The 27,742-nt window shown below is 29.5% G+C and overlaps 1 protein-coding gene across 1 annotated transcript; it reads right to left on the bottom strand.

Annotated features, from left to right (window-relative positions):
• Positions 1–16,972: 16,972 nt before the first annotated feature.
• LOC112695783 (pectinesterase) lies at positions 16,973–19,101 on the bottom strand. Its single transcript, XM_025748256.2, has 2 exons — positions 18,070–19,101; positions 16,973–17,829 (listed from the first exon to the last, which is right to left on the bottom strand). Exons 1-2 carry the CDS (start codon positions 19,022–19,024, stop codon positions 17,141–17,143), a joined length of 1,644 nt encoding a protein of 547 aa, XP_025604041.1. The 5' UTR covers positions 19,025–19,101; the 3' UTR covers positions 16,973–17,140.
• Positions 19,102–27,742: the final 8,641 nt, after the last annotated feature.

Genomic DNA, 27,742 nt, shown 5'->3' with positions numbered 1-27,742 from the left:
AAAAGTAAAATAATGCCAGTAATCAAAAGAGAATTTAATTTAATCCAAAATTGTTATCAGCGTTCACATCTTCTTAGCAAAGCCCTTCAATTTAAATAAATGCAAAATGGGATGAGGGCTATAGTGTTTCAATTAAATCACGCTACTCTGTAATTAATGTCGAGAGATCTAAAATAAAGTGAATGTGGGTGTAGATCTAAAATTCTAAATAAAGGCATTGGTGTACTCCAGTCGGGGTTGCAGCTCTGGAACACAACCTTGGCGTTCCCAAATATGAAATCTACGGTTTTTCCATAAAATTGTCTTAGAGAGTGTACATACACTGCCAGTCCAAAAGAGTGTCCACTCATAACTTATGAATACTTATTATGAGTTTAAATTGGATTTTTTTTATATAAATAAATAAATTAAATATTTTATTTATTAATATATATAATTTAAAGAATATTTATATTTTTAAGTTATATTACATATTTTATTTACAATATAAAAAGAAATAAATTACACTTTTAAAAATATTTGAGTGATTATGTCTCGTTTACGGTATAAATAAAATACATGTATATTACACTATAAACGAGTTTATTTTATATACATTAAGTATGTCTATAAAAAATTTATTTTATATATATTTTAGACATAATACAAAAAAAATAATTTTTTTGTATGTTATACGAATATATATACTAGTATTTTTACAAGTTTAACTATTATTAAAATATTGTATATAAAAAAATTTCACACAGGTATATAATTGCGTATCATTACGCCAACAAAAATAATTATTTTTAACAATTAATGTATGAATAATTATTTAAAGAAACGAGTGTATGATTGAACGATAATGCAAAATAATTTACACTATTAATATATCAAAATTAAACTAAAAAATAAATGATAATACAATAATTTATTAAAAAAAAGATAATTTAAATTTAAATATGAAACCTCTAATTTTAGAGAATTCGAAAATATGAATAGTTTGATGGATTTTGGAAGGTTAATATAAACCTAAAAAATCATTATCCTCTAAAAAATAAAACCAATTAAAACCTTTCTTTTTCCTTCAAAATCATCCGAAACCAAACTTGTAAACCTACTCTAAAGGATAATTTGTATCCCCACTTTATTCCTTTAATTTTTTTGTTTAATTAATTTGTTAATTCTGTAAAATTTTTAATTTTATTAATCTTTACTGTTTAAAAATGTGTAATTTGGTTTTTATAATAGTTAGATGAAATATCTATCTCAAATTCTCAATTCCTTGTCCTCCTGGTATTATTCTAAATTTAAAAATTGATGGTTAACTTTTAAAATGATAGATAAAATTAAATAAATAACAAATAAATTTATGGGTAATTTACTTGTATAAATCATATTAACATCAAAATTACTATACTGTCCCAATTAAAAGTAAAATAGCTACAATTTTATCATCTAATTTTTAATATAAATCATGGACGTAAAATCATGGGAGATCTCATAATTTATAACAAAAATAGCATGAGCTTTGCATTAGAAAATCATGGAATTTTGATAGGTTTTGAGTGACCTAAGCACGTAGTAATTTATAAAACATTTCCATGATTTACCATAGCTTTGTATAAAACTTGAGAAAGACCCAAAATTTATGCATGGCTGTATATAAATAAGGGTGTTTATGGATCGGATCATATCCGTATCCGATTCGAAAATTGCGGATACGATCCGATCCGTATATTGATCGGATCAAATAGGATTTGATTCGTATCCTTTACGGATCGGATTACATCTGCATCTGATCCGTGGATTCGCAGATCTGCAGATCCGCATAGTAATAATTAAAAATAAATAAATATATATATGTTTGGTATTATATTTACTTGTTGTATGTTTTAGTTAGTAATTATTATTCATATATATTGTATTATTTTATTTTTGTTATTTAGGAAAAATTTGATTAAAAATATTTTAGGAATAAATAAGTTTAAAAATGTAAAAAAATTATTTTTATTGAATTTTTTACATAAAAATATGATTAAAAAAAGAAGATTCAATTATGCGGATATATCCAATATCCGATCTGATATGCGGATCAGATCGGATCCAACACTAAAAAACGCAAATATCATATCCAATCCGATCCGATTCCATATACCCCTATATATAAAACTCTATAAAAGCCCATGATTAACTATTGAAAGAGAAGTGTGAATAAATTTGGTGTGAAATTATCAGAAACAAAATCATATATTAATACTTTGAATTGAAGTACGTAAATTAATAGTTTTATGAAATAATTAACATATAGTATCAGAACAAAAATTGTTTCTATCTAACTATTATTATCTCAAAAAACATGAATAACTTTTTGAATTCAATTTTTTTTAATTTGTTATTAAATGTTAAAATTACTTAATATCATTCCGTATATGTTCATATTTATTTTAGAATTATGAGTATTCAGCATTTTCTAATAAAAGAATAATTTTAAAATCTAATTAAGAGTTCCAAAAGAATAAAAGAATAATTTTAAAATCTAATGTTATATTTCTAACATTTTTTTTCAAGCAAAAATTTTTTTTTTTTGGAGTTTATTAAGAATCGAATTCTTAATATTTCGAACTTAAATTTCTGATATCATATTATAAAATCACTCATCCTAAAAGTTTAAGCTAACTTAAATGTAACATTAATGGTTATATTTCTAACAACATGACTTAAATGTTATTTATTTCGATGGTAATAAAGTGAGGGCCAGCAACAGTCTTGACATGCTTATTCTTCATTCCGGCTATTCGTTTCCATTTTACATTAAAAAAAAAACATGAAAACTTAGGAAACTGAAAGAAAGAAGTAGGAACGCACGGTTTTGCTAAAACAATAAACCGCTGAACTATTTTCGATTTCGTTATATTATATGTCACTGGATTTATTTACGTTATAATTATTAGAAATAAGAGATTAAATTAGAGAAAGGATTTGTGTATTATTGATTGTATTCAAATTGTCTACTCAAGTTGTCTTTAATGATACTATGAAAGGATATTTATAGGTACTAAGAGAATCGTAATAATAAGGACGTAATCTCCTATAATAAATATTCAGATGTACTAAATAATACTAACTGATCCTAATAATATTCTAACATCCTCCCTCAAACTCAAGTGACAACTTGAGTTTGAAACTTATTTAAAACAACGAAATAAAGAGAAAAAAAAACTGCATAAACTGATAAAACGGGTGCAGACGGAACTGCCGGAAGGAAGCGCAGACGGAACTGCCGCTTGTTTGAAGGAAGCGCAGACGGAACTGCCACGAGTTTAAAGGAAGCGCAGACGGAACTGCCGCTTGTCTGAAGGAAGCGCAGATGGAACTGCCGCTTGTCTGAAGGAAGCGCAGATGAAACTGCCGCAATCGAAAGAAAGTGCAGACGGAACTGCCAGAAAGAAACGCAGACGGAACTGCCGCAAACGAAATTGCCACGAGAAAACGCAGACGGAAGAATGCACACGGAACTGCCACGAGAGAACGCAGACGGAACTGCCGGAAAGAAAGCAAAAACTACATGATTTTTTCATGAGAATAGGAAAACAGTGGATGATACTGGTGTTTGATCATTCGACTCGAAAAGACACAAGACAGAGAGAATAGGCTAGTCGGTGAGGTGAGAAAGTATCAAAGGAGTGACAAAAGGAAAAGAAGAATGACATAAAAAAAATACAAAAACTACGATGATTTCATCACAAGGAAAACAACCTATTCTCTTCAAGGAGGATACTATGGTTCTGATACCATGTTAGAAACAAGAGACTAAACTAGAGAAAGGATTTGTGTATTATTGACTGTATTCAAATTGTCTACTCAAGTTGTCTAGAATGATACAATATGAAAGGATATTTATAGGTACTAAGAGAATCGTAATAATAAGGACGTAATCTCCTATAATGAATATTCAGATGTGCTAAATAATACTAACCGATCCTAATTGATCCTAATAATATTTTAACAACGATAATAATTGTATTTGTATGTAATATAATTTTTTTTGTTGTATATTATATTGTGATTAATATATGATTTATTGAAGAGTGATTACAGTATTCTTGATAATAATTAAATTAAAAAATATTAAAATATTAATATAATATATTTGTAATTATTACAAATTATATAATGAATTTACTCATAAAAATTTATTATATTATTCATATATAATTAAATTGAAATAGAAAATATTTTACTTTTTAATTAGTCCACATGTATTAAGAAATAGTATTTTATTTTCTAGTTTTATTATTTTAGTCGATATAGTGAATATTATATGTGTTAAAATCTTTGTTCATAGGTAGATTTTAATGACACTATAATTCATATTTATTTTGATATGACTTGTATTGGTATGTATTATCATATGTTATAAATTTTGATGTGCCTATTTAAAGTCGAGTAATATTAGCATGATTTATTATTTACAGTAGTAATGATATCTAAAACTATATATGAAGTTCATTTGTTAAGTGGTAACGACTATAAAGAGTGAAAAGATAAGGTTCTCTTTCACTTAGGGTGTGCAGACCTTGACTATGCTCTTCTTAGGGAAGAGCCTTTGGCACCTATTGATGCTAGTACTCGATCCGAGGTAGCATTATACGAACGGTGGAAGAAATTTGATCCAACCGTTTAAGTGTAATGTTCATTAAGTCTCGTATCTCAACTAATATCAGTAGTTCAATTCCTGATTGTGAAAATATCAAGGATTACATGAAAGCTATTGATGAACAGTTTGAGTATTCTAGTAAGGCACTTGCAAATACTCTAATGACACAATTGTCATCCATGAGGTTTACTGGCATAAAGGATGTGCGTGAGCACATCATGAAATTGAGGGACATCGCATCACAATTGAAAGTTTTAGAAGTTAAGATCTTTGACTCATTTCTGGTGCATTTTATTCTGAATTCTCTTCCGACTAATACGGGTCATTTAAGATTTCTTATAACACACATAAAAAAGTGATCTATTAGTAAATTACTGATGATATGTGTACAAAAAGAAGGAATGCTAGTTCAGAAACTTGGTGAAAATGTACTGTTGGTGACAAATAAGGGTGGTAAGAAGTTAGTTCATAAAAAGAAAGAAAAGGATAAAGCATCCTATCCTATGAAAAAAGTTGTACAACATTTTTTTTTCAAAAAGAAAAGATACATGAAAAAAGAATGTCTAAAATTTAAGACTTGGTTTAAGAAGAAAGGTACTAACCTTTATGATCTTTTTTTTCAGTGTATTTTGAATCTAATTTTGTTGAAATATGTCATGACACTTGGTGGATTAATTCTTGTTCTAAAATTTATATTTCAAATACCACGTAAGGTTTCATAAGGAAAAAAATTGATAGAAAATGAAATGAGTATTTATAAAGGCAATCGAATGTATTTATGTGTTAAGGCTATTGGAACATTTCGACTTATATTAAGTGTTGGTTGTATGTTAGATTTAGAAAGAACATTTTATATTCCAGATTTTTTTTAAAATTTTATTTTTTTATGGGTTAAATACGATTTTGGTTTCTAAGGTAGGGTTGAAAATTTTTGTCATCCCAGCCTTTTTTTACCTACAAAATAGTCCCTAAGGTTTAATTTAGTTTTAAAATCGTCTGTCGGACTAAAATACCCTTCCTCTTCTCCTTTCCCTTCCCCTTCTTCCCCAAAATCAACCAGAAACAAAGCAAAAGCAGAAACAACAATGAAACAATAACAACCAAAAGCAGAAGAATAACAACAATACCAGCAGCAACAATAATAAAATCAGAGACAAAATCAATGTAATCAAAAGCATAAATAGAATCAGAATCAGAGTGAAATAAAAGCAAAAACACAAAGAAAGGCCCAATGTAATCAAAAGCAAAATCAATGTAATCAGAAGTATAAACAAAAGCAAAATCAGATGACTATCTGGTGATACACGGTAGCAAGAGCAGCTCCAATAAAAGGCCCAACCCAGAAAATCCACTGCAATGAAGAAAAGGACATATGAAATTCAGAAAGAAATGAGTGAGAAAAAAAAGTCAAAATCGAAGAAGACATACTTGATCATTCCATGCATGGTCTCTGTTGAGAAAAAAAAGACATGCACCAAGGCTCCTAGCTGGGTTAATCCTAATTCCAGTGATAGGAATGGTTGCCAAGTGGACTAAAAAAACAGCAAACTCAATTGGAAACAGCAGCGACCAGCGAGGAGTAGCGACGACCAGCGACCAAACGAGAAGGAGAAGCAGAAACAGCAAGCGACAAGCGGCACACGATGTCCACTCTTGCGAATCTGCTGGCGTCGACGTCGAGGAGCAGCGGCGATGACCGAACGACGAGAAGCAGCGGCAAGATCCAGTGACGAACGACATAAAGCAGCGGCAACGGATTTCCTTCCCATTCCCTTCCCCACCTTCTCTTCCCCCTCTTCTTCCATTAAAAACCCACCTCCCCCAGCATGATTAACCCTTCTCCTGTTTCCCAGCCTTTAACATGTTTTTCTTTTTTTTCTTTTTTTAATATTTTTTTAATTAAGAATAATATAAAAATTAAAATTTTGGTAAAAAGGAAAATTTTAAAATTAAGTTAAACCATAGGGACCATTTTGTAGGCAAAAAAGTCAGGAACAAAAAAAATTTTCAGTCTCTATTTTAGGGACCAAAATTGTACTTAACCCTTTCTTTATCTAAGCTTTTAAAACAAGGATTATGTATAAATTTTTACGATGATGCTATTGACATTATTAAAAATTCTAATATTATTGGACGTAGTACTTTAATTGGTGATTTATTCAAAGTTTATTTAGCTAATAATGTTCTATGAGGTTTAGTGGTTATGCATAGTAATATTATGAATAAAAAATCCTTCATATTGTGGCACTGTAGGTTAGGACACATCTCCATTGGGAGAATGAAAAAATTAGTAAGTGATGGTGTTCTTGAACCTCTAGACTTTACTGATTTTGATACTTGTGCGGATTGCATTCAGGGCAAGCAAACCAAAAAGTCTAAAAAAAGTGCTAAAAAGAGTTCTGATATATTAAAAATAATTCACACTGACATATGTTGTCCTGATATATCCTCAAGTAGTGGTCAGAAATACTTCATCTCCTTTATTGATGATTATTCATGATATATGTATCTCTATATGTTTCATAACAAATATGAGGTATTAGAAACCTTTAAAATTTATAAAATTAAAGTAGAGAAACAATGTGAAAAATAAATTGAGATCGTGAGATCAGATAAAGGTGGAGAACTCTATAGAAGATATACTGAAAGTGGACAAACATATGGTCCATTTGCAAAATATCTTCAAAAGCATTGTATTGTGATATAATACACCATATCTGGCACACCAGATTAAAATGATATAACTGAAAGAAGAAATAGAATTTTGTTAGATATGATAAGGAGTATGCTTACCAACTCCAATCCTTCTTTATCTTTGTGGAATAAAGTCCTTAAGACAACTGTGTATACATTAAATAGAGTCCTAACTAAGGTAGTTGCTAAAATGCCATTTGAACTATGAAAAAGTTAGAAATCTAATTTGAATCATATAACATTTGATGTTATTCTGCTGAAGTTCGGGTTTATAATCAACAAGAAAGGAAGTTGGACCCAAAGATGATAAATGCTTATTTTATAGGTTATGCAGAAAAGTTTAAGGGTTACAGATTTTATTGTCCTTCTCATTCAAGTAAAATAATTGAATCTAGAAATATAAGATTTTTAGAGCATGATGTAAAAAGTGAGAGAAATTGTTCCCTTAGATTGTTGAGAATAACAATATTTGTCAAACATCTTCATGTACAAGAATAATTGTTCAATACAATGCCCATACAGACAGGGTTATTGTAGAACAACCTATTATTAATGTTCCACCTCTTGAAGATAATATTCTAGTAGATTATATAGTGGAGGATCAAATTCTTCATAATGAAAATGTTGTTTAAGAATATATTGTTCAAGAACAATCTTAAGAAGAAGGAGAACTTATGATGCCACAACCTCTATAAGAAATTGATGATGCAACATTAAGAAGACCAACTAGAATAAAAAAGCCTACAATTTCTAGTGACTATGTAGTGTATCTTGTCGAGTCTGACTATGATGTTTGTGTTAAAAAAGACCCAACAACATTTTCATAAGCAATAGAAAGTGGTAATTTTAATTTATGGCTAGATTAGATAAAGGATGAAATGAATTCTATGATTGATAACCAAGTCTCGAATATTGTAAAATTGCCTAATGGAAAAAAGGCCATTGACTGTAAATAAATCTTTAAGACTAAGAAGGATTAATTAGATAATATTGAGCACTACAAGGCTTTACTTGTTGTTAAAGTGTTTACTCAAAGAAAAAGCGATGACTATAGAAAATTTTTTTTTCCTATTTTAAAGAAAGACTCTCTTCGTATCATTATGACATTGGTAGCATATTTTGATACGGAATTGTATCAAATGGATGTGAAAACGGTCTTCCTTAATAGAGATTTGGAAGAAGATGTCTATATAAGATAATCGGAAGGATTTGTCTCAAGTGCTGGTAAGGAGTTAGTTTGCAAGTTTAAGAGAGCAATGTATAGTATAACAACCGCCCCTCACCCTTTCTAGAAAATTTGATTTTTTGAAATTTAAAAATCAGTTAGGAGATAGGTTTAGAATTTTAAATTACGGATAGGAATCTAATCACCATTCTTTTGAATTTAAAAATATGCTAACCACACCTACCACCAAAAGTATATAAATAGGAGTACACCGATAGGTAGAAAATCACTCCTCTCAAACACTAATCTTCCCTCTTCTCTTCCTACAAAAATATTCTGTGTGTGCAAATATAAGAGTCAACCTCATAGTCAATAAAGAGGCGTTAGAAAAAAAAAAGTAGAGAATTATGTTTTTGTTACTTTTATGTTTGGCATGCGTTATGCTCTACTTTATTATTATTTACCATCTATGTTGTTCTTATCATGTTATCATGGTTGTGTCTTATGACATTGTTTTCCTTTTTCTTTCCTTTACACATGTACATCATGTTTGTCATCAAAATTTTTTCCATATGCAAAACTATTATTGTTTAAACTTTTTTTTAATCAAGAGTACATGCATATTTTCTATATTTCATGATGAATATTATTCCTATAATTGTTACTACTATCTTACAAGTCTTTTAAGCCAAGAGTATAAGTCTTTTTATAAATTTTGTTTAATTATTTAATGTGTCCTATTTTCATTATGTGCATTAAAAATATGATCCTTTAAATTATGTCATTATGTTATTCATATCCCTTTAGGTCGAGAATACATGCCTTTTTATAAACTTTGTTCGATTATTTATTATGCCCTACTTTCATTATGTGCATTAATATGCCAAGGTTCTCAATAAAGCATATAAGCTGGTGCTTATTAAATCTGTGTTGAACAGCCTCACTGTCTATTATTTGAGTTTGTATAAAATATCGAAGGCTATTGCAGAGAAACTGATTTCCTTATAGAGAAGATTTCTATGGAGTAAGAAGGATGGTAGGAATGGTATGGCTATGGTCAGGTGGGAGGTGGTGCAGGCTCCCAAAAAGTTTGGTGGGTTAGCCATCGAAGATGCTATGGTGCGTAAAACAACCCTTCTTTTTAAGTAGTGGTGGCATTTTTCGAAGGAGGATTGCCCCTTATAGAAGAAGGTGGTGTTCTCTTATAAAAATATGAACCCAATGTGATGCTGTCATCCCAGGTGCTACCTACTCGAGGGGGGAGGGGCATGAAAGGATATTTGCCATATACAGTTCAAAGATCAACAAGTAAGACAGAAGATAATTAATGGGTTGTATATGGAGATTGGTGATGGGAGAGGAACTCGATTTTGGGAGGATGTATGGCTGCGTGGAGGTTCTTTGAAAGACCTATTTCCAAGGCTTTTCTCAGTTTCAAATCAAAGAGGATCTGTTATAGGGGATTGTGGGTTCTGGGACGGGTTAGAGTGGAGATGGAACTTCCAATGGAGGCGAGAGCTTTACCAATAGGAGTTGGACATAGTGAACCAGTTGCATGAAACTTCAAGACTAGTCAAAATTGCACATAACAAATAGGATAACGTTGTGTGAAAATTTAATAAACAAGGTGTATTTTCTCCTATCTCTTTTATGCAGGTGTTGTAGGTGGAAATAATGTCGGAGGGAATAGCGAGTTACAGCTTTACTAAGTCGGTTTGGAAAGGTCTAGTCCCACCAAGAGTTGAATTGTTTGTCTAGTTTGTCTTGACTGGAAGGATCAATACGAAGGAGAGACTGAGTCGGTTGGGAGTGGTTAATCAAGAAGATGTTGTATGTGTGTTATGTAACCAAAGTGTTGAATATGATCACCACTTGTTTCTTGGTTGTGATTTTTCTTGGCAGGTTTGGTGTGTATGGTTGTCATTTGTTAGAAGGCAATGGTCATGTCCAAGGACGCTTAACGAATATTTTCAAAGTTGGACTGAGCTATCAACTAGTAAGCAGGAGCGCAAGAGGTGGATGATATGTTTCTGTTCGATTATTTGGAACATTTGGCTAGAAAGGAATAGAAGGATTTTTCAGAATAAAGGAAAAGGGGTTGACAATATTATCCATCAGTCCTTCATGAACTATAAGGAGTGGTTAGGTGTGGATACCTTCTGTTTGTTGATGGCAATGTCGAAGATGACAGGGAATATTAATTAGTGTTCTTTGCATAGCTTTCTTCTTTTGACTGGTGGTTATTTCTGTTTGTTGTTTTTCTTGCTCCACATGTTGTGTTGAGCTTTTTCTTTCAAAAAAAGGGTTTTCAATCACATAATCCCTCGATTGAGAATTGACCTTTTTTTGTCTGTAACTCTTTCCATTATTTTCATTTTCATCACTTTTTGCCACGTAATCTGAATTTTCAGCCCATTTCTCTTTTCTTTCACCTATGTCCATGGGTGAAATGACTCCAATAGTCTTTGGTATTACAACATTACAGCAAATCATAGTTCTCCCATGTGGCTTCAAATTCAGATATGCCTTCCAATTGAATTAGTAATTGTATAACCTCATTTGAACCATTTCCAACAATTCTCTTAACTAATATAGCAATTGATTACAGTAACGGTCCTTGTGTTTTAGAGAGAATTGGTAAAGGAATATACTAGGCTGAAGGATTTTCCTGAAATTTCTTCCTGGAAACATGAAAAATTAGATGTATCTTAGGTAGTGTTTGTTTTGAGATACTGAGACGGAGATTGGGAGACTGAGATTCAGTATCATATTTGTTAGTTCAAAGACTCGTACTAAAATTTCAGTTTCTGTCTCCAAAATTTTAGTATTTCGTACCTCCAAAAAGTGGAGACAGAGGGGACTGGAATTTTTAGAGACGAAAATTGAAATTTTAATAACATTTTATATCTAAAATACTCGTATTTCAATTAATAATTCTAACTTTACTCTTTGGTACAAATTAAATTAGAATTTCATTCTTATTTTACTCTTTGTCTCCCATTTTATACCAAACACAATACTGAGACTTATTTCTAGGGGTGAGCACGGGTTGCAGGTACCCGATTTCCCGTCCGAACCCAAACTGAATCAATTAAATTGACAGATAATCGGGTCCAACTCGAACCAAACCAACGACTCTCTCTAGCAATTGGTTCGGGTAACAGTTTTGGGGGTGCGGAACCCGAACCAACCCGTAGATCCGATCATATATTAATTAAATAAAAAAATAAAAATTTAAAAAATATATATGCCTTTTAATATGTTTAGAATTTAATATCTTTAGTGATTAATATGTTTGGATTTTAATGTGTTTAGTTTCTAATGTAGTTGGTGTTTAACATGTTTGGATTATTTCTATTAGTGTTACATGTTTATTGTACTTACAGAATTTTTAAGATAAAAATTTTATTTTTTTATTTTTTCTTATGAATTTTTTCTTCATCAAGTATCCAATTATCCGAACCGAACCAATTCGTTTTTAATCGGTTTGGTTTGGTTCGGATACACACACAAAAATGTAAATCCAAACCAAACTAAACCAATTCTAATTCAATTGGTTCGGTTCAAATTTAACCTTAAACTCGAACCAACCCGACTTATGCTCACCCCTACTTATTTCAGTCTCTGTCTCTCTTTCAAATACTACCTTAGATCCTGGTGGTAGTTCCACTTTGTAAGCAACTTTGCCAACCCTTTTGAAAATCTGAAATGGTCTAAAATACCTTAGGCTCAATTTTTTATTTTTCCTCAACTGCACCGAGTGTTGTTTATAAGGTTGAAGCTTAATCAAGACAAACTCTCCTTCTGCAAACTTCTTATCTGTTTCTGTTTATCTGCTAATATTTTCATACTATTTTGAGTTTTGTCCAAGTTTGTTTTTAATTGTTGTAGAATGTGGTCTTTGTCTAATAGCATTTTTTGTACTTGTGGTGGATCAATTGCTTCCATAGCATATTTGGCAATAGTCGGAGCTTTTCTTCCATAAACCGCTTCAAATGGCGACATGTCTGCACTTGTTTGGCAAATAGAATTATACCACAAATAAACCCAAGCAAAAGCTTTGGCCCAGTGCTTTGGGTTCTTATATGTATAACTCTGAAGAATATCTCTAAGATTTTGTTGACAGCTTTCATTTGGCCATCAGATTGTGGGTGATATGCAGAAGATATTGATAAGGTTGTCCCTTGTAACTTGAACAATTGCTGCCATAGATTGTTGGTAAAAATTTTGTCTCTGCCAGGAACCATCATTTAGGACATGCCATGTAACTTTACTACCTAATTGAAGAATAATTTAGCCATTTGTTTTGCATTAAAATCGTCTCTCATAGGAATAAAGTGAGCATATTTTGATTGACTATCAACTACCACAAGGATTACTGTATAGCTTGAAGAATTCGACAGACCTGTGATGAAGTCCAAGCTTATATCTTCCCACACCCTTTCTAGTATTGACAATGATTGTAATAAGCCAGCAAGAGATGTGTTTAGTGACTTAGTCTTTTGACAAATATGACAATTTGTTATAAATTTCTTAATATCTTGCATCATATGATCCCAATAAAAGCTCCTAGCAATATGAGTTGCTGTCTTCTTAATACCCGCGTGACCCCCAATCGGAAATAAATGAAATTCATATAAAATTTGTTGAATCAATTTAGGTTTTGTAAGAACTACCAATCTATCACCCTTGTATACCATACCTCTTCTCACTGACATGTCCTTTGCATCTTTGTTTCCCATAATAATTCTTTGTAATTGTTGTTCTGCAGCTTGAGCCTTCTTAATCTCCTCAAGGAGCTGGCACGTTGGTTAGCTCCATGCATGTAACAAGTTCGAGATAATACATCTGCAGGGATATTTTCCTTTTCTACCTTATACTCTATTTTGAAACCATAGCCCAAGAATTTATGTAACCAAGCTTGTTGTTTCGGCATTTGGAGTGACTAGTCTAATAAATGCTTCAAACTTTGTTGATCTGTTTTAATTGTGAATTTATGTCCTATTAGGTAATGTCTAAACTTTGCTAGTGTCTCTGTAACTGCAAATAATTCTCGAACATAAACACCTCATTTTTGCATGCGAGGAGACAATTTTTTTGAAAAATACACAATTGGGTGACCCGCTTGACTTAGAACAACCCCTATACCAAGTCCAGAAGCATCAATTTCCAACACAAAAGGCTATGAAAAATCTGGTAATGCTAGCACTGGCCCTAGGGACAATGCTTTCTTCAACCTGTCAAAAGCTTCTTGTGCTGCATTAGACCAATTAAAATTGTCTTTCCTCAATAAATCTGTCAATGGAGCTGCCAAAGATGCATATTACTGAATGAATCTTTTATAATATCTTGTAAGTCCGAGGAAGGCTCGCAACTACTTCAAATTGTTAGGAACTGGCCATTCCATAACTGTCTGAACTTTATTCCGATTCATGGCTATGCCATTACCGGATATGATGTGTCCAAGGTAATCAATACTCCATATACCAAAAGAGTATTTCGACAACTTGGCAAACAATTGGTTTTCTTTAAGTAATTGTAGCACAATTTCTAAGTGCCATAAGTGAGTTGTCCATGTTGAGCTATAAACTAATATATCATAATAAAAAAAACTAACACAAATTTTCATAGAACCTGTTCAAAGACTGAGTTTATTAGTGCTTGGAAGGTTGCTGGCGCGTTTATTAACCCAAATGGCATTACCAGCCATTCATATAGTCCTTGGTGAGTCTTGAAAGTTGTTTTGTGTCTCTTCTAGTTGCACTAAAATCTGATGGTACCTAGATCTTAAAATTCAACTTCGAAAAGAATTTAGAGCCATGGAGTTCATCAAGGAGTTCATCAACTGTTGACATAAGGAACTTATCTTTTATTGTGATTGCATTCAGAGCTTGATCTGTAATCTATACAGAATCATCATGTCCCATCCTTTTTCTTCACCAAAATAATTGGTGATGCAAAAGGACTATTACTAGGCTATATGACCCCTTCTTGCAGTATTTTTTTACCATCATCTCTATCTATATTTTCTGGCTATGCGGTTGTCTGTATGGTCTAGATTTGATAGGTTTCGAACTATCAATCAATGGGATGCGGTGATTGAATGCTCTCTCTAGGGGAAGTCTGGTTGGCTTAGCAAATACAAAGTTATAAGATTGCAACAATGATTGCATCTCTGGTTCTATATCCTCTAGAAAATTTAGAAATTTTGGGTCTTCAACAATTGGAGCAGCTTCTAATGTATACATTTCTTCAATTGCATTTGTCATGCATAGCCTCCTGAAATGATGTAGTTGTGTAGTTATTGGTTCGAAAGTTTGCAACCTTCTCAAAGTAACTAACTTTCCTTAGTCATAGTAATGTAACATATGAGTATAATTTGCTGCATGTGTTCCTAATTGCTGGAGCCAAGAGACACCTAAAACCAAATCAATGAAGTCATAGGTAGTAAGAATACATGAATATTAAGATCATTCCCTTGAATTTTCACTGGCACATTAGCTATGAAGCCCTTTGTAGTTATGGTAGTTATGGTGTGACCATTACCCACCATCACTTGGTATGTAGGTTGATGCCAACTTGGTAACTTAAGAAATTGTGCAATTCGTGGGGGGCATAAAGCAATTTGAACTCCCACTATCAAGTAGTATATGTATCTTCATACCATGTATTGTTCCTTTAAACTTCATAATTTTTTCTCCTATACTCCCATGTAACGCATGCATTAAGAGGTAAGGCTAGTACGCTTCAGGATGTTATACATTTTTTGTAAAGGAATCAACGGGTAAAGCAGCAACTTCAGTTATAATAGTCTTTGTCAGTCGCACTTCTTCATCAGCTTCATCCTTAATTTGCAAGAGTAAAAGTTGTTTATTCGAGCATTTATGGTTGAGGCTATATTTCTCATCACATGTGAAATAAAAAGCATTCTCCCTACGCCTTTGTACTTTTTTTGGGGACATCTCTTCTTAATGGCAAGATTTCTTTAATTAGCGAGTGTCTTAGCGATTGGCGAATTTCATAAAGGAGGGAGGTTTGTGAGAGGAGTAGTGTTTAATTGAGTGATGGAAGTTGTGTATCGAGATTGTGTATAATTTTTGTTTGACCAATTGTTATTTCTTGGTTTTGTCTCAACTTTATCTTCATATAATTTGGCGAGGGAATTAGCACGAATCAAATTACCTGGGCCTTGTGTTATCACCTCTCTTTGAATTTTTGGTTTTAATCCACCAATAAAATAATTCAAAATAGTATCTGGGCTCAAACTGTAAGAACGAATTACCAAAATAGAAAATTTTATATAATATTGGTGAACAAATCCAACTTGAGTGAGTTTAAATAAATCAGACTTTGGAAACTCAAATGGTAAGGGACCGAATTGTGATTCAATAGCTCTAACCAATAATTGCCAAGAATGAAATAGGTATGTCTTGTGAATCATTTAGAATCAGGGGACCACCTCTTTTTTAAAATGTATGGATGTCAAGTTTACCTTTTAATCTTCCGGGGTTTGGTAGAACTCAAAAATTGCTTTGTATGAAATAACCAATAAAGAACATTAGAACCATCAAATTTTGGAAACTCAACATGGATGCTACAAATTTTTGAGGATTTACCACCATGAGTTGAAGTGTTTGCGTTCTTGGGTTGTTGTAGGTTATCAATTGCTGCCTCCAGGTGAGAAAAACGGGCATCAGTTGCAGTTTATTTTTGGTTCAGAATGAGAGGAGAACGACGAAGAATGAGAAGGCGGCTGTTAGTGCGTGTTGCTACTGCGTGAAGACTGACGGAGAGAGAGAGCACGGCTACGAGGAAGGGAGAGGGTGAGGATAGACTGCTGCTATTCGAATAAGGGATTAGTGATGATGTTACTCTTTATTAGTAGACTGGTATACAATGATGAAGAACAATTTTTCAGATGTATTCTTCTTTTTAGTATGAATGAGGGTAGGAGAGATTAGATTAGGATTCACTAGAAACGAGCCCACCTTTTAATGTATATGAATAATGAAATATATTTTAATTTTAATTTTTAAATTAATTTAGTTTTAAAATTACAAAACTAAAATTAATTGAATTTTGACTAAATTAAAAGAATTAAGATAATTATTGTCCAATATAAAAAAAATATTTAAATCTTTTTGTAACATTAAATAAAAATTATTTTTTAAATTTTTAATACATGGATTGTTTAGTAAAAATATTAATATGATATATATTTAAAAAAATTAATTATTGACATGGAAAATATAATCTACGTGTCATGTTCTAATTTATCCACGTTTTTATCATATCGGCCTTGTAAATAAGTAGCTAGCCGTTGTAATAACTTCTAAATCAAAAGTTGATTGCAGTGACAAGATCTTTCTGTTAAGCGGTATGTAGTCTTAGATTTTGAGTTGTGAGTCTACCGTAGTTGGTACTAAGAGAGTTTAACATAGATTTGTGAGGCAGGTATATATTGTGACAGAGGATTAAGAATTTAAGAATTTATTTAAGGGAAAAAAGTGTTACAATAGGCACGCAGCAAAAGCCTGATTAAATTAAAATTCAATTACAATAATTAATCAACAAAAACAAATAAACATGGCCACTATGATAATCATAATATACAAATAATGTTAAGTTGCAGCACATATATCTTACAGTGATGTCTGGAATGGAACGTTAGTGGGAGGCAACCAAGCATCCCCATCCAAGAATTTGGAGACAGTAAAATTAGCTGCATCAATATCATTGATAACATGATAGCCAGGCCAATTCACTCTATTAGCAGTGCTTGAACCAGGTCCCATGTTATTGTACTCAGCATAGTACAAAGTGCTGAGTGCAAAATCTCCATTCCAATTACTCCACCCAACTGGAGCTATCAAACTATCCATAAAACTCTGAATATAAATTGTCCTTGAGTACTCCTTCCACGGCCGCCCAAGGTAGGTTGACACACTACCAACCACTGGAGCCAAATCGTCGGCGGCTTTAATGGTTGCGTTCTGTATGGAAATGCCAGTGTTTTGGTTCGGATCGGTTCGGCCTTGAGCCGTGATGGCATTGAATTGTCCACTCATTGGAAGGCGGGGATATAAGTTGCAGTTTTGTAAAACAACCGCTGCATTTCCAAATATAAAGTCAACTGTGCCGTAAACATCGCATTCACGGTAGAATTGCCTCATGGAATGTGTGTACAGAGTGTCTTGGTAACCTTCAAAGCTGCAGCCATAGAAGGTGGACAAATCTGCTCCATTTCTCACTGCCACTGCTTGGTGCTTGCTTGGTCCCGCACTGTTGCGGAATGTTATGTTGACTGCTACAAATCCTTCCGCCACCACAGCTGCAAAACCCATATATATAATTCTTAAGAAAAAGTACAGAGAAACAAATAAGTTTAGTAAATAATGTATAACTTCCCTTCTCTACTTGTGATTTTCGTAGGAGTATAGTGTGTCTTTATGTTATCGGACCAATTTTAAAACCTATTATTCGTATTGTTTACGAACGTTATTGTTTATCTAGCAAAATCGCTTAGAATATAATTAATATAAAATATATAATCTTATATAATCTTACGTACCAAATGTTGCTGAGTTGAAGGTTGTGAAACCATCAACAACATTGTGATCACCAGTGATAACTGTCCGATTGATTCCATCTCCAATCAGCATCAAGTACTTCTTCTTCTTGTCTATAGATACGTACTCTTCATACACACCCTCGGTGATGAAGACGACGAAATAGCCATCGGTAGCAACCGAGTTATTGGGTGCAGCCTTTATAGCTTCATTGATAGTGGTGAAGTTTCCACTTCCATCCTTACTAACAACCACAATATCTTTCACAGAAACATCTTCCATGTCTTCCAAGCTTAGTAGTTTTCTGCCACGCTGGCCATGACTTTCTTCTTCCCACGATGTAGTTTGCTCCTGAGGAATCCAAGCATCAACGAACATAGCAAGAGAGACGCTGTTAAGCTTTGTATCCTCTGAGAGCAGAGAAGAAAGTTCATCTTTGACTCTCTGATCAGAAGCCGTGGTTTGCAATCCACCCAAACATGTTTGTTGGTTTGTCAAAACGGCACTGAGCACTGTGTGATAATCATCAGCTTCACCGGCGGGAAGAACATCACCGGCTTTTTGAACCGTGTCAAGAGTGTTTGACAAGAACTCCAAGTTGAGTTCGGCGAGGAATTTGCAATCTTGGAGAGCGCGGATTGTGGTTTGAGAGTAAGAATTTCCACCTTGTTGAAGATAAGAGTTGACGGCGTTCAAGAACTTTCTAGATTGCGATAAAGATTTTTTAACTGAAACGCGGCAATAGTCATAGATATTGCCGTTTTGATTAGCAAGAACTGATTTGCAGTAAGAAGGGTACATGGTGGAGTTGCAAACCGTTTCTGTTGGAACATAAGCTCCATTTTTATATGCTGCTATGGACAAGGATGCAAACAAAGAAAGCTGAAATAGGAAAACATAAATTCTAATAAGAGGGTACAATGTGTTATTATTATTCTTGAATAATGATAATTCCATTGGTATAATTGGAAGCAAAGAAAATGCTAGAAGAATATAATGCGAATTATGTGAACGTGGATATGGATATTTGGGGTGAGATTCATGGGGTATAGTTGGGTTCCTTATATAGGGAGCTATATACATGCGATGAGTTTGTCTTATTAGTCATTAATTACAATGATTAGTAGGTGTGTTTGCCTAATTAAGTAGATGCCGGCGTCGTGGCTGTCATGAAACGTTGACAATATCTACAACCGAATATTGGGAAATATTTGATTAAGTGTTTAAAATGAACATGCATTGGAATTTTCCGTCCGTTCATGTATATATGCAAATATTATTATTAGAATCCCGCTAGTTGTTTAGGATTGCTATTAAGAATTAATTAATTAATTAGTTGTTTGGTAGTGGATGATTTATTAGCTTATCCAATAACAAATGGATATGAATTTAAGGTTCTGTCAACGCCGGTGGGGTTGGTCCCAAGCAAACACTAGACAAAAAGAAACATGAACAAAATACAAGGAAATGAGGAAAACAGAATGAAATTAACACGGATTCATTTGAAAAGACTTTGAAAAATTATTGTGTAGTGCTGTTATATGATCTTGAAGAAAAGATAATTAAAAAAAAAAACAAAAAATTAAAATAGCTTAACACAGAATCCTTAGAGCAAAGTACATACAAAAGATCAAGCAATAACCAACAGAGTAAAAGAACATCAAGCTAAAACTAAGCAAACAAATCCACATATCATCTAACAGATCATCATCGATAATAACCAATAGAGTCAAATAATTCACTAGTTGTTTTCACAGCTTTGCATACCTACTCTTGTCAACGAAGAAAAGAGAATAATTTGGTGTGAACTCAAAGACCGTGTGACAAACAACAGAACAATGTCAGCGTCCTTTCCGGTTAAATTCCTACACGTGTTTACCAACATTAGAATAATTAATGCAAAAATGATATGGTTTGATTATTTTTAATATGTATCTATATTTTAATATATATTTTATATTAATGATTAATTTTAGTAGTTGATTTTAATATATATTAATATATGTGCATAAGTGCATTACTCATATTAAAAGCAAATTCAAGGTTTTTTTTCAAGTTGTAAAAGTTAGAAACCATTATTTGGTCTCTTTAGAATAATTATTAATAAAATTTTAGTTTTTTCTAACAAATGTTTTAAAAGTATTTCAAACACATATTAATAATGTTGTGGTTGAGCTACTCTGGATATGAACTAGATTAAATACACAAGAGAAGATGGTGGACTTTTTATAAGGTTGGAGGTACCTACAAAAGATTTTAACATTTAAGTTGGTAGTAGTCCATGAAATATATTAATAGAACTGATAATACTTGTTTTAGAGATATTGAAAAAGTTTGGATAAAATTTTTGTGGATGTATAGGCTAATTTGATAGAGATATGTTTTAAAGTATGCAAAAACACATTATAAAAATTTAAGGATCAGAAATCTTGATTTATATTAGTCAATATTTTTAAATTTTAATTAATAATTTAATATTTTAATAACCTAATACTATATCTTTTAGTCAACACCTTTAAATATTACTAATTAACTATTGATAAATATGATAAATTTACAAACCCTATAAGATTGCTCCAAACATAGGTGGACATGCTCTTAAGAAAAACGTTTGTTGCCCATTATGACAAATTTGACCCAAATGTAGAGCGAATCTATAACTAATTAAATATTTCTTTTTTTTTTAATTACAAAAAAGCAAAACTATCTTTTAGGAATCTTAATGCAAGATCGAATATGGGTTAACATTTTTATCTACTTAATATATTAAAACTGGATTTTCCCCCAGCTAATAAGGGTGACGTGTCACTCTCTCGTGAGTCTGTTTTCCCTCCAAAACGAATAAAATTTTTCATCTATTCTAAATTATTTATTATAATTATATTATTATATTATATTTAATATTTAATGAATAATATATAATTATACCAATTTAAGAACATATCTTCATTATAATTATATCAAATCAATATTTAATGAACTATTAAACTACTTATCAATTATAATGCGTAATTACTGTACATAATAACAAATTGCCTTAATAGTAATTAATTTACCTATTTATTTTTGTTTTACTAAGGTCTATAAATAGTGTTTTTCTGTCGTACATACATCTAAATTTGAGAGTCAGCTCATAATTTTATATTTAGTATTTTTTTTACTACTTCATAGAATAAGAATGTATTCTTCATTTTTTATTGAAGTTAATCCTTTTAAGGTACAATTTATAATTTTTTATAATATTTTTCATATACTCATTCTATTATATTATTCTTTTAATAATTTATTAATTGTTGTTACTCTAAGTTGTTCTTATCGTCTAATGTTCCAATTCAATTGTCTTTTACCACAATCGTTTACAATGCATCACATCTATAAAATACCTCATCGAGTTGTCTTCACTGATTCGGATTCCAACTACATGGATGTAAGCGTTCAAAGAAGGGGCAATAATTTCTACTTTACCGAATGATTGTTGAATCTACTCACCTATTATGACCAACCTAATGGAATGTGGTTAAAGGAGGATGAGTAGATTATTATAATTTTAATTATTCGATTAAAATTGTAATATCAGTTGTGATATTTTAATTATTAATGCATTATTAAACTATTTATCAATAATTTTAATTATCTAACATTTGTAATTTATTTTTATAATTAAAATAATTAAAATTAAGTAGATCGTTATTAAACTACTTATCAATAATTTTAATTATCTAACATTTATAATTTACTCATCCTCCTTTTTTATCAAATTATTATAATTATTCGGTTGTATAATTTCTCGTTAGATTCACCATCCTAAATTGGTCAATTTGGTTCAAATTCAGATTTTGTTTTTCTTTTTCTTTTTTTTAATTGCTCTTATTGCAGCAAGTGTCCTCAGATTTTTATTGTGAGCTACAAAATAAATGTCCCAAACTCTCAATACTTTTGTCATCCTTTTCGTTGTGTTTTTAACTCTGTTGATGTACTATTAATTTTAAATTTGTACGAATTTTAAATGTTGATACTTACGATATTATTTCAGTTGGTTGTCGTTACGAGAATGACTTTATACTATACATGACTAAAGACTAGAATAGATTCAATATTGTTTAAGTAATTTTGGTTTTAATATTAGTATTTGATTAAATTATAATTAGAGAATTTTAAATTATTGCCTCAATTTATATATTATGATTATTTTTTGTGGATGTACTATTTTTAAATAATTTAATAATTAATAAAATAAAGTGGTGTCAAGTATATTATTTAAGTTTATTTTTATTCTTTATTTTTTTATTGGTATTTTCATTATATTTGACAAAAAAACTCTACCTAAATATATAGTTTTTCGTTGTCCTAAGCACAATTTAGTTGCCAATAAAAACCGATTTTATCTATAAAAAATAATGAAACATGTATCTTTTGATATTATATTAATATAGTAAGTAGACATTATGATATAATAATATCTTTAATTGCATTATAATTGTCTCATAAATAATATATGATTATATTATTTTAGAAAAAAAAAATTCATTATAATTATATCAAATCAATATTTAATTATGATAAAATATGTTAATTATAATTATATCATAAAATTATAATAATTACGATAGTTATGTTATATATTTTAATCATTTATGTAAGTAAATAAATTAAAAAACAATCAAATCAAATCATGACGGTAAATAAATAATATAGAATATTATTATATATTTAATTGCATTATAATTAGCTCATGAATAATGTATGATTATATTATTTTAGAAAAATATTTTTATTATAATTATATCAAATCAATATTTAATATATTATTTAAATCTAACTTTTATATAACAATAATATTATATATATATATATATATATATCACTTTTTTAAACTCATTCTTACAAATATATATTGGCATATAATTAATATAGATAACATATATACTTAATAAATATCTTTATTAAATTAATTATAACGATTAATACAAGATAATCTCATAAGTATAACCTGATTATAGCAAGAATTTTCATAAAAATAATTGACTATTAATTTGAATATAATTGATATAGTTAAATTGATACAACCTATAAGATTGAGAATATGTAGCAATTATAGCAATTATTATATCAATTATAATAATCATTCACGTGACTTCATATACAGTAATTTTTGAATTATAATTGTTACATAATTACTGTTGAATATTATTTAATTTTAGATATTTTATAGGTAATATTCATTATCACATTAATTATCATCATTATTCAATAATAATAATAATAATTTTGAATTTATATAATTGGTAAAATTCTAATTCTCATTCGTATGTAATAATTTTATTAGTATGTATTCACAGTTTTAGTCAATATATAATAATAATAATAATAATAATAATAATAATAATATATGGACATCAAATTAATTAGTTAACAAATTGAATTTAGCTTATGGAGTTTTATTTTCTACTCAAATTTTTAATCATTAGTGATTTTATTTTTAATATTTACAGTAAATTTTGACTATAAAAAGAAAAAAATTAGTATTGATTGTTTCCTATTTTATTTATTTACAGTCATAATTAAATTTGATATAATTATAGTAAGTCTCTATAATTATAGTAATATAAAACTGCTTCATATATAACAATAATATTATACATATTTATATATATCTACTTTTATCTCTTTTTTCAGAATTTCGACATATAATTAATATAGATAAAATATAATATTAAACTGCTTTGTTATACATATATATATGAAGTTATAAAATAATCCGTATAATTTATACGTATGGCATAATACGTATGTCAAAAAAAGATTCCATACTTTTTGTTAACCATTGTTTTGTCATACGAAATTGATTGAATAATTTCTATTTATATAATTTTTTTCTATTAGTAGCAATTAGTATCTGCATTAAAAATTCATACCGTTTCTAAAATTGGGTTTTCTTCTAACTAATGAAAGTGAGGTGTCGATTCCTCGTGAATCTATTTTCCCGCCAAAATTAATACACTATTTTCTCTTCTAAGTTTATTTTATAAAAATATCTTTATTATAATTATACTATAATTAGCATTTAAGCAATAATACATAATTATACTAATTTAAGAAAATATCTTTATTATAGTTATATGAAATCAATATTTAATACATTATTAAACTACTTATCAATTATTAATCGAAAATATTTTTGATCATTTTAATTATATTGATAATAATAATGATAATAATAATATAATATGATAATTATATGATAATGGCACTGGCCATTAATAACCAATTTATATTTCTCTAAATAAATTTATTTTATAAAAATATTTGTATTATAATTATATTACAATATTATAATAAATATTTAATGAATAATGTATAATTACACTAATTTAAGAAAATATCTTTATTATCTATCTATTCTATTCTATTCTATTATATAAAAATAGAATTTTTGTATTTAATAATGGAACTGATGTGGCATGCTCTTGAGGTGTTTCCAAATCTATTTCATTTAATTCGTCAAAGCAAATCAATTATAATTAATTAATTATATCAATTAATTAATTTGATTAGCCATTCAAATCTCACAATTTATTATAATTTATATAAATTAATTAATTATAATCAATATTCAATGCGTTATTAAACTACGTATCAATTATCGATATTTTTAATCATTCTAATTATATCAATTGATATAGTTCTAATCTGCATTTAAGTATAATAATTTTATTAGAAGATAGTTGATGCACATATTAATAGTGACCTATTTAATTTGATATCACTTAGTGGATAATAATAATAATAATAATAATAATAATAATAATAATAATAATAATAATAATAATAATAATAATAATAATAATAATAATAATAATAATAATAAAAGGTCTACATGGTACATGCATTATATTTTAAAAAAGGTAAAATATATTTAAAAAAAATAGGATATCAATAATTAATTGTGATTAATATCAACATCAATAATTAATTCTTATAATTATTTTTGTACGACTAAAAGTTTCGTATAGTGTTTTTTTATGTAGAATAAAAAAAGTTTGTGATTCATAACATTTTCATAAAGTTTTATCGTATGGACACAAGATTAATTAGATAACAAATTGAATTTTAATTAATATATTTTATTTTCTGTTCATATTTTTTCATTAATTATCTTACTTTTTATATTTACAGTAAATATTGAATGTAAAAAGAAAAAAATAATATTGAATGTTATATATTTTATTTATTTAGAGTCATAATTAAATTTGATATAATTATAGTAAGTATCTAGAATTAATAGTAACATGATACTACAATTTTAAGTTGTAAAATATAATAAAAAAAATGTATCAATTTATGTATGCCTCCTATTAGAACCGTCAAAATTGGCTAAACTCATGGGACCAATCCGTTTACCCATTTAAATGGATGGACTTTACCTCTAAAATTAAACCCGTTTAAATTCCGGGCTAGCCTGTGTGCTAAATGGGTGGCCCGTTTATTTTTTTTTTACATTTTTTTCAAAAAAATCAGTACTTTTAGTTGATATTTCTCTCGATTCGACCTGAAAATCAGACCTATCAGCTAAAAAAATATTATTTTTAAAGATTTTTGACCTAAAAGTGGTATTTTTTGTCAAAATATTTTTCAAAAAATAAAATTAAATGATAAACGGGCTGGCCCGTTTAACCCATTGGACTGACCATAAACGGTCCGAGCTAGAAATTAAAATTCTGGCCTGCGAATAAATTGGGCTTAAACGGGCCAGCCCATTTAACCCACTGGCTTAATGGGTTGGGCCTAAATGGACCGGACTAGCCCGTCTGACAGCCCTACTTCCTATATAGTAATGATATTATATATATTTATATATCTCCTCTTTTAGCTCTTTTCTAAAAATATTGGCATATAATTAATGTAGATAACATATATATTGAGTAAGTATCTCTATTGAATTAATCATAAAGGTTAATAAAATATAATGAAATAAATTTTACCTAACTGTAGTAAGTATCTCCATTGAAGATATTTGCTAATTATTACCGTGTATAATTAGTGTATATATATATAGAGAGAAGGAGTAATAGTGAATTGTTATAATTATTTAATTTATCATTTAAAAAATTCGTACCTCGGACATAAATTTTCTTCTGTTTATTATTTTTCATACCTAAGGGCTACTAATTATGATTCTATCAACAGTGTTACCTATGGTACGGTAGATTATGTAATGAAAAAGTTTGAAAAATAAAGACAAGAATTATAAAGTTATGGAAAGTCTCATACAAATTTGACAAGAATGTAGAAATAGTTCTCATGGATGATAAGATAAGTTGATTATTTTCCATGATTCTTTCAAGTGATGCTAGGTCCATCTTATAAATATTTTTTGTTTATATTTTAAATTTATTTGACAAGTAAACCCTCGCACGAATCAAAGAAAGTACAATTTTATAAATTTATAAGTGTTAATAGTCTTTATATTTAATTTGTTTAATAGTGTGATAATATAGCTAATATATTTGTTGGTGGATTTAACTATTATTACTATATTATTTATGATCACATTCAGTATACATGTGTGATTTATTGAAAAAAGTACATTATTAAAACCGATTAATAACTATTTTAAAATTAATCCAATTAACACCGAATTAAAAAAAAAAATAATGCATAATATGTTACTTTTTTATTAATCAAATTATTATAATTTAAATTAATTTCAAAAAAGTAATTTAAAATTATAATTTCAATATTCTCACGTGCATGGCACGGGTGATTATACTTGTTAAAATAGAAAATGTTATTTATAATCAAAGATAAAATTTATATGTTATTATTATCATTTTATTTTTGAAAAAAAATTACTGTTAGAATAGTTAATAAACGTTGAGAACTTGAAATTACTATTAAAGAAAATCTCAGTTAATATTTAACTATAAAAAAATATATAATTTTATATTATTAGATATAATTTTATACTATTAAAAATATTAATAATAACTATAAATTATTAAATATGTTGATCCCTAACACTATTGTTACTATTAACTTTTCTTTTTCTTCTATAAAAAACCTTTTTCTTTTTCTATTTCGCGCTAAAGAGCACGCAAGACGTGCAATAATCATTAGGAATAAATAAATCTTGTGAAGAATATTAGTCAGGTTTAACACGTGACAAAGGTGACAATATGGACAAGCTATAAAAATTCTATTCCTCCTGAAAGAAGTCATTACTTTTTTGTGTGTGGTAAGCCACATAAACATTTTAATGTTTTGTGATCCTTTTCATCGCTAGATTATCTTCCATATGTGATATATAATTTGATATGATTGGTTAGGCATTGGTATGCACTAGAGGCAAAGTTTAGAGAACTATCTTTAATTGTTCATTTTAGTAATGATAATAATGAAAAAGAAGGAGAAAAAGAAGAAGATAAAGTGTCAGGAGTGACGAAGAAGAAGAAAAAGAACGTACATGAGCGCACGAATGTAAATAATTTGTTGGGCTTGTTTGTGTAAATAATTTGTATGTGGAGAATATTTGATTTTTTAAAGGTGGATACTACAATGAAGACTTTATAATTGTCTTCGTGTGAAAATATTCTTTTTTGACCTTTAGATGATGGATTGGATGGTTAGATTTTGATATTTATAAAAGTGTTGTCTTTGTTTAAAGTGTGGTTAAAT

Source organism: Arachis hypogaea, chromosome 6, assembly GCF_003086295.3.
Source record: "Arachis hypogaea cultivar Tifrunner chromosome 6, arahy.Tifrunner.gnm2.J5K5, whole genome shotgun sequence".
NCBI classification, from domain to species: Eukaryota; Viridiplantae; Streptophyta; class Magnoliopsida; order Fabales; family Fabaceae; genus Arachis; species Arachis hypogaea.
Note: the sequence above shows the minus strand (reverse complement) of the source record. Positions and strands in the feature narration are given on the sequence as shown.